The following is a 12853-nucleotide window of genomic DNA, read 5'->3' on the forward strand; positions in this document are numbered from 1 at the left end:
ACTGGAAGCAGGGAGATCAGTTCTCTGGTGTCCAGGTAAAATAGGATGGCGATGTGATTCAGGGTTAATATACATGAGGGAGGATGGACAGGACTCCAAAATCACTGGAACCCAGGAGTGAGGGAGAATGGGTGAGTTGGGGATGACACCAGGCTTCTGGCTGCAGCATCTGGGTGCATGGGGTTGGATGGAGCATAAGGGGGCAGGTTTCTCAGGTCAGGCAGTTGTCCTTGCAGTAAAGAGGACTTCTCAAGGCCTGTTCTCTGGCCTAGTACTACCTGGGGACAAGGATCTTATTTCCTATCCTTAGTCTAAGTTCACATGAGATCTCTCGTGCTGGGTCCCTAGAGCTCCCCTATCCAAGCCTGCACTCCTAGTCAAGAAAGACTAAAGCTCTTCTGAGCCCTGGCTCTTCCCTTGCCTCTGATTCCACTCCCTTCCCTCCCTCTCTTTCGGGCTCAGAGATGCCAAGTGTGGGAAGATCCAGTGTCAGAGTTCTGAGGCCCGGCCCCTGGAATCCAACGCAGTGCCCATTGACACCACCATCATCTTGAATGGAAGGCAGATCCGATGCCGAGGTACCCATGTCTACCGTGGTCCCGAGGAAGAGGGTGACATGCTGGACCCAGGCCTGGTGATGACCGGGACCAAGTGTGGCTACAACCACGTGAGTCCCTGCCCCACTCAGGGGAGAGGAGAGAGAATAAGAAATGTGAACTCTGGAGGGAAGATGCCCAGGCTCAAATCCCACCTTCCTGGCTTCTCCAAGCCTCAGTGGCTTCCTTTGTAAAGCATGTTAGTAATAGCATGACCCACCCCCTAGAATTGTCGTAAGGATTAAATGAGATAATCCCTGGAAACTGCTTAGAGGGGCTAGCTATTATCACTTCTGTCTTCATTGTGAATTATTATATGATTTAAGAAATGGCCTAGACTCTAGTCCAAAAGCATGGGGGAAATAAGGGCGCCTAAATCAGAGTTAACTGAGAACAAAATTATAAAAAAAAAAAAAAATGTGCAGCCTTAGTATAAGACATGGCACAGAGTCGACTGCTATCACCGTCATTATTTTTAAGGTTAATACTTAAATTATTATATATGAATATATAACTAACTAACATATAGCCAACACAGTAATGTAGAATGTAATAACATATTTATTATGTTAAATGTAATGTTTTAATAATATATTTGTTATTTTCTCTATGATCACAAAAATAATACCTGAATGTAGCTAACTATCATCCTGTCCTGGCCTTTTGGCCATAAATAACTGGAAGTGAGTCACATTTTTGAGTCTTCTCTATTCCAAGTGTGAAAACTCCAGCTTCCTGATTGCCAACCAGTGTCCCTGCTGTTGGACTGACACTTTGCTTTCCTCCCCACTGCAGATTTGCTTCGAGGGGCAGTGCAGGAACACCTCGTTCTTCGAAACAGAAGGCTGTGGGAAGAAGTGCAATGGCCATGGGGTGCGTGTGCCCGGGGTCCTGGGGCTCCTCTGCACCGATGCCTGTGAGGGCAGGCCCGTGGGAGGCCGGAGTGCTCTGGGGTGCTGACATCCGTGCCCCTCCCTCCCTCCAGGTCTGCAACAACAACCAGAACTGCCACTGCTTCCAGGGCTGGGCCCCGCCCTTCTGCAACACGCCCGGCCAGGGGGGCAGCATCGACAGTGGACCCATGCCCTCCGACAGTGAGTGCTAGGCTTGCTCGTGGCCTCTGCCCACTTTTGTGAGGGGGGGCGGGTGGCATGTTGTAGAGAGGGAACGGGTCAGCCCCATTATCCTGATTTTGTAGATGAGGGAACAAAAAGGAGGAACCAAGTGGGAGAGGGGTGAGGCTGACAGGCTGGGGGCGGGTGGCGCTTCTCAGTGTTTTTTCTCTTACCATGTCTACTGAGAGGGTCTGACACTGCTTGGGTGAGAGAGATGAAGAGAGAACACAGGTTATTGAATAATTTCATCCAGTTTTGGACAGTGGGCTGGTGATGGGTCCTTCTCAGCCACACAAAAAGAATCATGAGCCTGGGGCACATTATAATAGTTCAGAATCCCTGGATGAACAAAGCTTAAAATGGAGAAATAGACCTGTGAAAAAATTTAGTTTTTAGTGTAAATCACAGATATTCTAGCCGTTTGGTTCCCAAACTCTTTCTTTTCCTCCCTCCCTTCTTTCTTTTCTTTTCTTTTCTTTTCTTTTCTTTTCTTTTCTTTTCTTTTCTTTTCTTTTCTTTTCTTTTCTTTTCTTTTCTTTTCTTTTCTTTTCTTTTCTTTTCTTTTCTTTCTTTCTTTCTTTCTTTCTTTCTTTCTTTCTTTCTTTCTTTCTTTTCTTTCTTTCTTTCTTTCCTTTCAATAGCAAAGTACTTGTACTTGAATGAAATCTTTTGGAGAAGAAATCCCAATAGAGAAAACAGATAAAGTAGTGTGTCCCTGGTGTATATCTATTTTGTATGCTTAAAAGTATAATCTATGAGAATGCTGAGGTGGCTTTGCTGAAACCAAATATGAAGTTGTGGGTTACTGGTGAGACTTCTAGTCTTAGAACAGTCTTAGTCTTTCAGCATTTTGGGTTGGTAGCTTTGTGTCCAGAAAAACCATATTCAGGCTAAAAACTAGTGGTAAGTAATAATAAAACTTGAGCTCCTTGCCTCAAAAAGGACTCTTCAATTCAGCAGAAGTGGCTAGAGAAGCTTCATTACAAGGTCTGAACAAAGCAAGTTGACATGACTTGTTTAAGCTAGTATTAGTGGATTCCCAGTGGTACATGTGTGCGTTTCATTATACTTCTTAACTTAAAATAAATAATACATATTAAATGCAATCAAATATCTGAAGAAGAATCAGGAATACAGTGTTTGAACAACACTACTGTGGCCCAAACAGCTTCTAAATTTCTCACTTGGGTTCTGTTTCTGGAAGGTGTTGGTCCTATGATAGCTGGAGTGTTCACGGCCGTATTTGTGCTGGCAGTCCTTATGCTGATATACTGCTGCTGTAAACAGAACAACAAACTGGGCCAACTCAAGCCCTTGGCGCTCCCTTCCAAACTGAGGCAACAGTTCAGGTATGATGGGGGTATGATGGGGTGCCATGAAGGACTGGGGTCCACTTGTGGGTCATAAAGCTTTCCGTAAGCAGAACTTGATAACAACAAAACCAAAACAAAACAAAACCTGGTGGCAGTGAGTCTAATGCAGAGAAGGCAAATGAGCGGGCCATGCTGCCATCTTCCCCCCAGTGATTCGTTCCTTTGGATCCTGGGGATGAGTAGTTTCCGAGTCCCCTATTAAATTACACTTGTTCTGGGGTGGACTTTAAATCCCACGTCTTTCTGGGTCTATGCCTGAAGGGAATCAGTGGCTAGCTGGTGACACCCTTGTGTCTGCAGACTTGGCAGAGATTTAGCTGCTTGCTGGTCATGCTGGGCCAGAGGGAACTCAGACCCAGACCCCTTCTGAACTTTCCCCCTCTGCCTTCTCCCCCATCCTTGTTACTAGCTGTCCCTTCAGGGTGTCTCAGAACAGTGGAACTGGCCACGCCAACCCAACGTTTAAGTTGCAGACGCCCCAGGGCAAGCGAAAGGTAAGGGCTTCGCACTATTGAACTTTGTTGCTTTTCTGTTATCCCTCAGAACCCTGCTGGATTTTCCTAGGAGCTTCTGTGGGCCTCTGGGATTGGTAATAAAAGCCACTTTCTTGGCTCGAGAGAGATTCTATTGGTTCTGACTTAAAGATTGCACCTGACCTCTGGGAACCTGGGGATTTGGCCTCTGTCATCTCAGTGACACACACAAGGACACCTCTGAGTTTTTCAGTATATTGAGGATCCCTGTTTCTCAGGCATTTCTTGTCTTATGCGTATAGGTGACCAACACCCCCGAAACCCCGCGGAAGCCCTCCCAGCCTCCTCCTCGGCCCCCTCCAGACTATCTGCACGGCGGGTCGCCACCTGCACCACTGCCAGCGCACCTCAGCAGAGCTGCTAGGAACTCCCCAGGGGCAGGGCCCCAAGTAGAGAGGAGGGAGTCATCCAGGAGGCCGCCTCCCAGCCGGCCAGTGCCCCCTGCACCAAACTGCATCCTCTCCCAGGTAAGTGGATTCTCGGCAGCCCTGGACCAGGGGCAGTGTTTTTAAGGGCGCCGGCAATGGAGAATGACTGTGCAGATGGAGTTCTGAGTCCAGAGCGGACCACATTCCCTGCATTCTGCTAAATGCAGGGAACGCGCAGAAGGGGAGATGGTGAGCATGGAGAAATTTACTCCCCAGGGAGCCCCCAAACTACAGAGGCTTTCCTTCTTGGTTGACCTATTATATGACAGCCCACTTACCTCCCTCCTGCCCCCAGTGAACTTCTTTCAGTTCCTGTGCTCTTTTTCTCTCCTCGAGGTCTCTGCAAATGCTTTGTCTTCTGCTTGGTACATTCTTCCCTCCTTTTGCAGGGCCAGCTCCTATTCATCCTCAGATCGCTTCCTAGATGCCACTTCCCCCAGAAGCCCTCCCTGACTGCCACACCTGCCTCGGTGCCCCTGTACTTCTCTCATCATAGAACTTATCCCACCAAATTGTTCCTTCCACTGATCAGGAAGTCTTCCTGGGGGAAACTAACTTGAGGGCAGGTCAAGGGGCAGGGGCCCCCGGGAGGTGTGAGCTGCCCCGCCAGCAGCCTGTTCATCTGGCCTGTCTATGCTCTGATGGCTCCCACTGTATCTTCTTGCGGAGTTTCCTGCAGCATAGACAGACATATTTCCCGGGCAGTGGCTAGACATAGTACCTTCCAGAGCCGTCCTGTGTGTTCTGGGTGTGAAGGGTCCTCTGAAGTGGGGCAAAGGACGTGCTTATTTTCCTCCTGGAACTGCTTTTCTTGGGCATGGAGAAGGGCTCTGCTGGGGCCCCAGCTGACCCCATGGGGTTGGCACCAGCTTGGGGAGGGTCCCTGGGACATGGGGCAATGTCCTGGTGTGGCAGGGCTGAGAGACTTAGGTTTGGTTCTCCAGTGAGGTGGAGTTGCCACTCCCATTTTTCTCATCTGAGGCAAGGGTGGGATGGAGAATGGCCATGCAGGAAGGGGGCAGGGAGGACTAGCAGTGAGACTGGATGGGGGACCAGGGAAAAGAACAAGAGGGCAGAAATGAGGAGAGGGGGCAGAGGGTGTATTAGCCAGCCCGGGAGGCCCTGAGTCCATCTGACCCCCTGACCGGGGGCTTAAACACAGTACTTTCCCACAGTCCTGGAGGCTAAAATCCAAGACCAGGGTGTCAGTAGGGTTGGTCTCTTCTGGCTTGCAGATGTGGCCACTTTTCTCCCATGTCTTCTGACAGTGCTTCCTTTGTGCCCCAGTGTCTCTGTGTCCAGATTCGTTCTTCTCATGATGCCCGTCAGACTGAATAAGGACCAACCCTCATGGCTTCATTTTAACTTAATTACCTCATTTAATTCCCCGTCTCCAAATATAGTCACATTCCGAGGTCCTGGGGCTTAGGGCTGCTACATTGGAATCTGTGGGTGGAAGAGCTAGGATCTCAACCTAGGTCTGACTCCAAACCCTCTACCACCCTGTGAGCCAGCTCCTGGTGTAGGCCCTGGGGTCCCCCGAACTGAAGGAGACACAACCCTGTCTTGGGGGGCATTCATAGTCCAGATCTCAGCTCCAGCACTTGCTAGCTCGGTGACTGGACCACCCTGGGGAGGTGGTGAAGCTTTGTAACCCCTTCTATTCTCTACAGATATGTAGGAGCTTCTACTCCCTACTGGGCAGTGGTGAGCAAAGCACATGCCAGCTTTGCATGACAGGGCTCACATCCTGCTGGACAAGAGACTCTGTTATGTGTAGTTACAGTGGTGATCAGTGCTATGAAGGAGAGGTTCGGGGTTCTCAGAGAGTTATAGGGGGACTTGACCTACTCTGGGAAATCTAGGAAGGCTTCCCTGATATTTAAGCTGAGAGCTAAGGGATGAGTAGGAGTTAGCAGGCTGTAAGGGGTGGGAGAGGAGAGAGTTTTCCTGGTCCAAGGACATGCTGGTAGGGAGCTCCCTGGGGCCCAAGGAGTTATGAGATGAGGCTGGAGAATCAGGAGGGCCTGCATTCCTTGGGAAGGGCACACTGGTGGGGCATGGTGACATGATCCACTTTTCTATTTACGAGGATTGCTCTTTGGGCTCACTTTAGGCAGGAGTGGGAGGGACCCACAGATGCTTCTGGGGCTGTTAATCTCTCATGCTCTGGGTAGGGATTACGTAGGTGTGTTCACTCTGTGATTATTCATCTAGTTGTATATTTGTGATTCACAGTTTTATATGTATATTACACTTCAACTTTTAAAAAAACTGTTTAAAAAAACAGTGTAAGGTTCACTCTAGCAGCAGTGTGACTCACTGATCAGAGGGGCTGACATACCAGTCAGAAGGTTTAAGTGCCACCCAGAGGAGAGATGATGGTAGTCTGGAGCAGGGGGTGGCAGGAGTGCTGGATTGAAGCTGATGGGAGATATGTAGGAGAAAAAAATAGATGGGGAACAGTTACCAATGCCCCCAGAGTCTGGTCTGTGCAGCTTGACTGATGGAGGTGCCACCCCCCGAGTGAGGAAGGGAGCAGTGGGCCAGAGCGGCGCAGGGACTGTTTCTGCCTCTGGGAAACAGGGCTGGCTGAGGCCCCCAGTAGAGCCCAGCTGGGGCCCTGCAATATTGCCTGTGGCAGGAAGCTGCTCCAGAAGGCCTGGTATTGCTGTGCCGTGCCCATAAGGCTCCTGCCCAGATGCCCACTCTCACCCCCCACCCCCCGATTGCTCATTTTGCACAGCAAGGAGCTAGAGGACATAGCATTTCTCCACAGCAACCTGACATCTGCTCCCAGCTGTTGCTTCCCCCAGAAAGTCTCTGTCCTGGCCTCCAGCAGCCACTGCCATTTGGCAGCTGTCTGGGCTAGAAGGTTATGGGATTGCGTTGTCCTTTGGGGAAGGGATAGAGTTGGAGAGCATGGCTTTCTGGTCACAAGAATCTGTTATTCTTCTGTTCTTTGACCAATAGCTTCTGCTCTCAGTTTTCTGACGGCTGAGAAGCTTCTTTCCAGAAATCCCACTTCTCTAATTTGCTCCTGCCCTCTCTGTATGCATGCCTTTTGGCCATTGTTAGGCCTGCTAGTGACCTCAGGAAGAGGGACAATCAAGGGCTGCAGGCACTGGAATTCCCAGGGCCCGGAATTGGCTTCTGCCTCACACCTCACCATCTTAGGGATCTGTGAGGGGTGGCATGGGCCATTCTTTGCCCTGTAAAAAAAAATAAAGTTATTTTGGTCACAAGAGAAATACATATTAGAAGAATTTTGAGTAGCTCAGAAATTTATTTGTAAAAGACTTTTTATTTATTCATTTGAGAGAAGAGAGAGAACATGAGGTGGAGGGAACAGCAGAAAGAGAGGGAGAAGCAGATTCCTCACTGAGCAGGGAGCCCGACTTGGGGCTGGATCCCAGGACCTCAGGATCATGACCTGAGTCAAAGGCAGACATTTAACCCACCCAGGGCCACCCTCAGAAATTTATTTATTCAGCTAATGTATGTTGAGTGTTTACTGTATACTAGGCACTGTTCTGAAAGCTTGAGCTGTGTCAGTGAACCAAACAGACAAGGACCTCTGCCCCTGCTTCTGGTCTTGTGGGGGGTGGAGAGGTAGAAAAGAAATAAGTAAGTTGTACAGTATTTTGGAAGAAGGAAAGTGATATATACCTGCCCCCCTCCAAAAAAAAAGTAGATTGGGATTAAAGGGTCTGAAAGTGCTGAATGCCAGGGTGGGGGGTGTTGTAATTTTAAGTAAGGTGGTCAGGGAAGACCTTATTGAGAAGGTGACAAAACAAATATAAAAGCACAAAGAGGGCACCCCGGTGGCGCAGCGGTTTAGCGCCGCCTGCAGCCCAGGGCATGATCCTGGAGACCCAGATGGAGTCCCACGTTGGGCTCTCTGCGTGGAGCCTGCTTCTCCCTCTGCCTGTGTCTCTGCCTCTCTCACTCTCTCATGAATAAATAAATAAAATCTTTAAAAATAAAATAAAAGCACAAAGAGAAGAATCCCGTTAATGGCACCACCCACAGAAAACGAATACAGAAAATGTGGTTTCTTCTTTAAAAAAAATTTTTTTTTATTTACTCAAATAATACACATATATGCTCTTGTTAAAAAAGTTGAATGCAGGGCTCAAGTTGAATATGGGGCTCCTGGGTGGCTCAGTTAGTTAAGTGTCTGCCTTTAGCTCAACTCATGGTCTCATGAGTCCTGGGATCGAGCCCCATGTCAGGCTTCCTGCTCAGTGGGAAGCTCTCCCTCTCCCCCTGTGTGTGTGTGTGCGTGTGCACATGTGCACGCACACTCTCTTTTCCCAAATAAATAAATATTTTTTAAAAAAGTTGAATGTTCCCCTGGATGACCCCCTCCCCACTCACACCCCATCCCTAACCTCTGTTATCTATTTGGTCCGTATCCTTTCTGACTTTCTTCTGTGCGTTTACATTTATGGAGTGGGGGGTGGGGGTGGGGGTGGGAATAGGAGGGCACACATGTTGACTTACTGTACATAAACCATCCTCCACAACTTGTACGTCAGCTCTCAATGATTCTCAATCATCATTCCACCTGAGCCTGTATACCCCACTTTATTCTTTTAAAATTCCACCTCAATTGTCACTATATTAACTGTACTAACTTGTCTATTGATGGAAATTTTGGTTGTTGGTAATTCCTTTGGCTGTCACAAACAGTGTTGCAAGGAACATCCTTGCAATTTTATTTTTGTGCACGTATGCAAATAGTAGGAGGTAGAATTATCAGATTGGAGAATGACCCATTTCTAATTTTAACAGATAATGCCAACTTGCTCTCCAAAAAAGCTTTTTCCTGAACATGTAAACATGTATACACACAATTTGTTTTTAAATAGGACCCTACAGTATTTCCCTTTGGTCATCTGATTTTGATCGTAATATGTTGGGAGCATTTTCTTTCAAATAGGCCCCTCTGGCCTTTGAGTGAGGTTTGTGGCTTTCTCCCCAGGATTTCTCCAGGCCACGGCCACCGCAGAAAGCACTCCCCGCTAACCCGGTGCCAGGCCGCAAGAGCCTCCCCAGGCCAGGTGGCACCTCCATCCTGCAGCCCACCGCCACCACTCCTCTGCAGCCCCGGCCTCTGGCAGCACCTGTCCCAAAGGTGAGTCCATGGAAGCCATCAGGGTATAAACTAGGGCCAGAGGGCTCCAGGAGGCAAGAATGTGGTTGAGAAAACAGATTCGTGCTTCTTTTTGCAGGGGTGAATTTCTAGAACAAAAATCAAAGACAAAAGCTTAGTGTTTCTCTTTCTTCCCACAGTTTCCTGAATACAGACCACAGAGGGCTGGGGGGATGATTGGCTCGAAGATATAGACCCCTCTAAAGGAGCTTCTGCCCTTCCTTGAGGACTCTGAAACCCCCAGAGGATCCGTGGCCATGGAATCCAGAACAAGCATGTTTGGCCACCTCCAAGTCCTTCCTCCCTGCTTTCCCTCCTCCCAGAACGACCACATCTCTGAAAATCTCCATCTTGACTCAGTGCCTCCTTGGCTTCCCTGGAGGCCCAGAGAGACTACTACCCAATGGCATCATAGTGTTTTGTGCAATATACTGCCCCGGGGAAGGGAGGGGAGAGCACGGAAGAGAATGAATGGCAGCTTCTCCTCCAACCTCCCTTCGGCTGGCCTGTCACCTCCCAGGTGTCAGTGGGGATGGTCTGGGCTGTCAAAGCTGGTAAACCCAACTGGGAAAGGTCCTACTCAGCCCTTCAGCCCAGGACTTAGCTTGGAGAAGCATCCATTCATGTCCTCTGGTGGAGGGTATGCATGAGAGCTTGCCATTGCCTCTGTCTTCCTCGAAGGTCCCAAGCTAGACAGAGGGTGGACACTTACTCATCCTTTTTAGCTCTGTGATTGAGAGGGGTCAAACCAGCCTCCACGGTGGCCCTGCCCGGGGCTCAGTTGACTTTACCACTCCTGGCTCTGTGGCCACATGTGAACAAAAGAAGTCCCCTCCCCTTCCCTCCCCCCAAGCCCCCACCTCCCCTGATTCACACGGGTCCCCCTGACTCTGACAGGTACTATTTGTGGGCAGTATAGACAGCAGAGGGAGCACCAGGCTTGGGCCTCCTCTGAGCCAATGCCAAAGGTTGCGGCTCTCAATGGAATCATTCTCGGTTGCCTATTGTTTTCTTCTCTTTCCAAGTGTGCTCGGCACTTCTGGTTTCTCCTTCAGAAATTTCTTCTTCCCCGCTCAGACCTACCTAATGTGTGGTGCTGCAATGAGTAGGTCTTCAGCGGTCCCAGCCTCCTGGAGTCCTGGTGCTTGTGACGTACATGTGAGGATCCTGCTTCAAGGATTGGCCACTGGGTATCCCATGTGGTTCTCAAGAGCATCCACTGGCCGTGGCTGGGGGTCGAAGCTTTATTTGCCATTGTGTTTTGTGACCTCCGTAGAGTGACGGTCTTACCCCCTACTCCCTGATGGAAATCTAAGTAAGGTCCTCAGGGGTGGCAGCAAAGAGGGCAGAACCCCAGCCTGTTCCTAGGTCTGGTCACTGATTTGAGGCACGATTGTTGCCTTCTGAGCAGGGAGCTGACCTGTCTCTAGAGATCTGTAGAGAAGCAGCAGTCAATAGTCTTGAGGGAACAGTCTGAGCTGGGGCCACCAGGCTCTTTATCATCCACTTCCTTGTGTTCTTTCTTCTGGTCACTGCCCTCATCTGACCTTTACAGAAAGAACTTGGAGCAGCTGGGGAAATGCCACTCCAGTGGGTATTACCACCTGGTAATAGAGTTTTTTGGTTTCATATGAAGGCTATGGAGCAGGGAAGAAAGGCTATGTGGTGCTCTGCTCAATTGGACAACTTGTCACTGGAGATGTTCTCTGGTGATGGTCTCTCACCCCCAGAAGGGTGCTGTGCTGTCTCCACCTCCTATAGTGAGCTGTTGTTCACTCTTGAAAACCTCAAGGAAGAAGCTTGAGCTCTCACTCCCAACCACCAACCCAGGGCCCCCTTACAGTTCTCTGCACACAACGGGTGCTCAATAGATGTTCTCGGGTTTTAGACTAGTAGGAGATTTAGGATATGCCTCCAGGGACACACATGGGGTGGATTTAGAAAGATCTCAGGAAAATGAGGCTCTTTTCCCTCAGGTAGTCTGATAATCCTGCCTCTGTCTGCCAGACATGGGCCCTGGTTGATCCCCATAACCAGTTTCCACCTTCCTTGCTACCTGATTAGGTCAGGGGACAGCCTTCCATATAATTGTGCTACTCCAAACGCCCCAGGCCTTAAGGTCAGGTTCCAGAAAAGTAAAGGTGAAAACACTCTAGGAAAAAACAAATCACTCTTATGCCCACATGCATGCCTCACAGACGTTCCTGTGGTATGTCCCATACATCAGGAGGTGGAAGGCTCAGAAGTGAAAATGCCGCAGCCCTTCTGGCTGCAGGAGCCTTTTGAACTTGAAATCCACCCTCCCCACACCCATGCCAGAAAAAGCCCTGGGTTATATTTCCTTGTTTTTTTGTTTTTATTTTATGTTATTTTAATAGCCCCTCCATCCCATAAAATTGTACTGTGAACTGGAAGAAGGTTGAATTTTTAAAATCTGATGGAGACTTTTGGCAGCCGGTTCTATTTATGGTCTCACTTCTGGCTGCGCTCAGGGACCAGGAGTCGCCATATCGGCAGGCCGGAGAGGCTGCCCGGGAGCAGGAGCGACCACCAAGCACTCCCCTTTTCTCTCCTGTGCCCAAGTGCTGCTTGAGGTGACAAATAAAAGCAAATACGGCCTTAAGAGGGACTTTATTGGAAAGGATTACTGCAAGGTGGCGGAAAGGGAATTTGTAGTTAGGGCAGGGGCTCTAGGCAGAAGGCTCAGGTGAGCTCCCACAAGATCTGCGAGCTTCTCAAAGCTCAGAAAGGAGAGGCCTTTCCTTTAACAGTTGGAGCAAACCTAGCCAGAGAGAACCGCACCTGGGGTGTCCTTGAGCTCAGCCTCCCTGGAAAGGGGCTGCTGCGGTGGGGTCCTGTGCAGACTCAGGCTGAGTGGGGGGCCAAGTTCAGAATTGGGTGGGGAGGAGATGAGCCTGGCTAGAGCTGGGTGGAGGGAACCAGCACTTTGTTCAGATGGACAAAGGAGCTAGCACCTCCATCCCCCTGTCTCAGAATTTTATCCCCAGTACCTGGCTCCAGGTTGTGACTACCTGCCTGCCATGAGGTCCTTTTAGCCTTGCTTACTTCTCCCTTTAAAGACCCTTTTCTGCCCCAGCTCTGAGATGCTTGCAGATCTTACGGGATTGTGGGAGCCCCTGCTGCATACTGCAGTAGCCCCTTGCTATCTCTTGCAATAGTCCTTTTGAATAAAACCTTCCCTTACCTATGTCCAAATTTGTTCTTATTTGGCCAAGGTTATGGAAGACTCGCATATTTTAAATTGGGGACCAGTTCTAAAGTTATGATTGTGTTGAATATGTGTATAACAGCTCTGCTGAACACCCAAGGGAATGCCAACTGGAAAGGTGCCCCATCCTTAGGGAAGCTTGCTAAGAGGGGTTCTGCAGAATCCAAGCCAGTGTCCCCAAAGTCACCCTTCTGTGCATCCTCTCACACCATCCACTGTGTGTACGTACGTGTCTGGGATCTAGGGCAATGTGAATTTTCTTTTTCTTTGGAGATTGTTCACGGAAAACAGATCCTCTTCTCTCTTGTCCACCTATTAATTGTTTACAATATTTGTACATCTATGCAAAATACTTGAATGGGCCATGGTGCCTTTTTTCCTTGTTTGTATTTAATTAAAATAAATTGTCATTTGAAATGTC

The 12853-nt window shown here is 49.1% G+C and overlaps 1 protein-coding gene across 1 annotated transcript in view; it reads left to right on the forward strand.

Moving 5' to 3' along the window:
- Nucleotides 1-12853, forward strand: part of ADAM19 (ADAM metallopeptidase domain 19) — an 83345-nt gene extending 70492 nt beyond the window's left edge. Inside the window, exons 16-23 of the mRNA XM_072824340.1 lie at nucleotides 463-667; nucleotides 1392-1469; nucleotides 1582-1690; nucleotides 2916-3060; nucleotides 3494-3578; nucleotides 3860-4084; nucleotides 9033-9185; nucleotides 9344-12853. Coding sequence (XP_072680441.1) covers nucleotides 463-667; nucleotides 1392-1469; nucleotides 1582-1690; nucleotides 2916-3060; nucleotides 3494-3578; nucleotides 3860-4084; nucleotides 9033-9185; nucleotides 9344-9397 — 1054 coding nt within the window. The 3' untranslated portion in view covers nucleotides 9398-12853. The remainder of the gene's footprint in view (nucleotides 1-462; nucleotides 668-1391; nucleotides 1470-1581; nucleotides 1691-2915; nucleotides 3061-3493; nucleotides 3579-3859; nucleotides 4085-9032; nucleotides 9186-9343) is intronic.

The sequence above is a fragment of the Canis lupus genome, chromosome 4 (genome assembly GCF_048164855.1).
Source record: "Canis lupus baileyi chromosome 4, mCanLup2.hap1, whole genome shotgun sequence".
In the NCBI taxonomy this organism is placed as follows: Eukaryota; Metazoa; Chordata; class Mammalia; order Carnivora; family Canidae; genus Canis; species Canis lupus.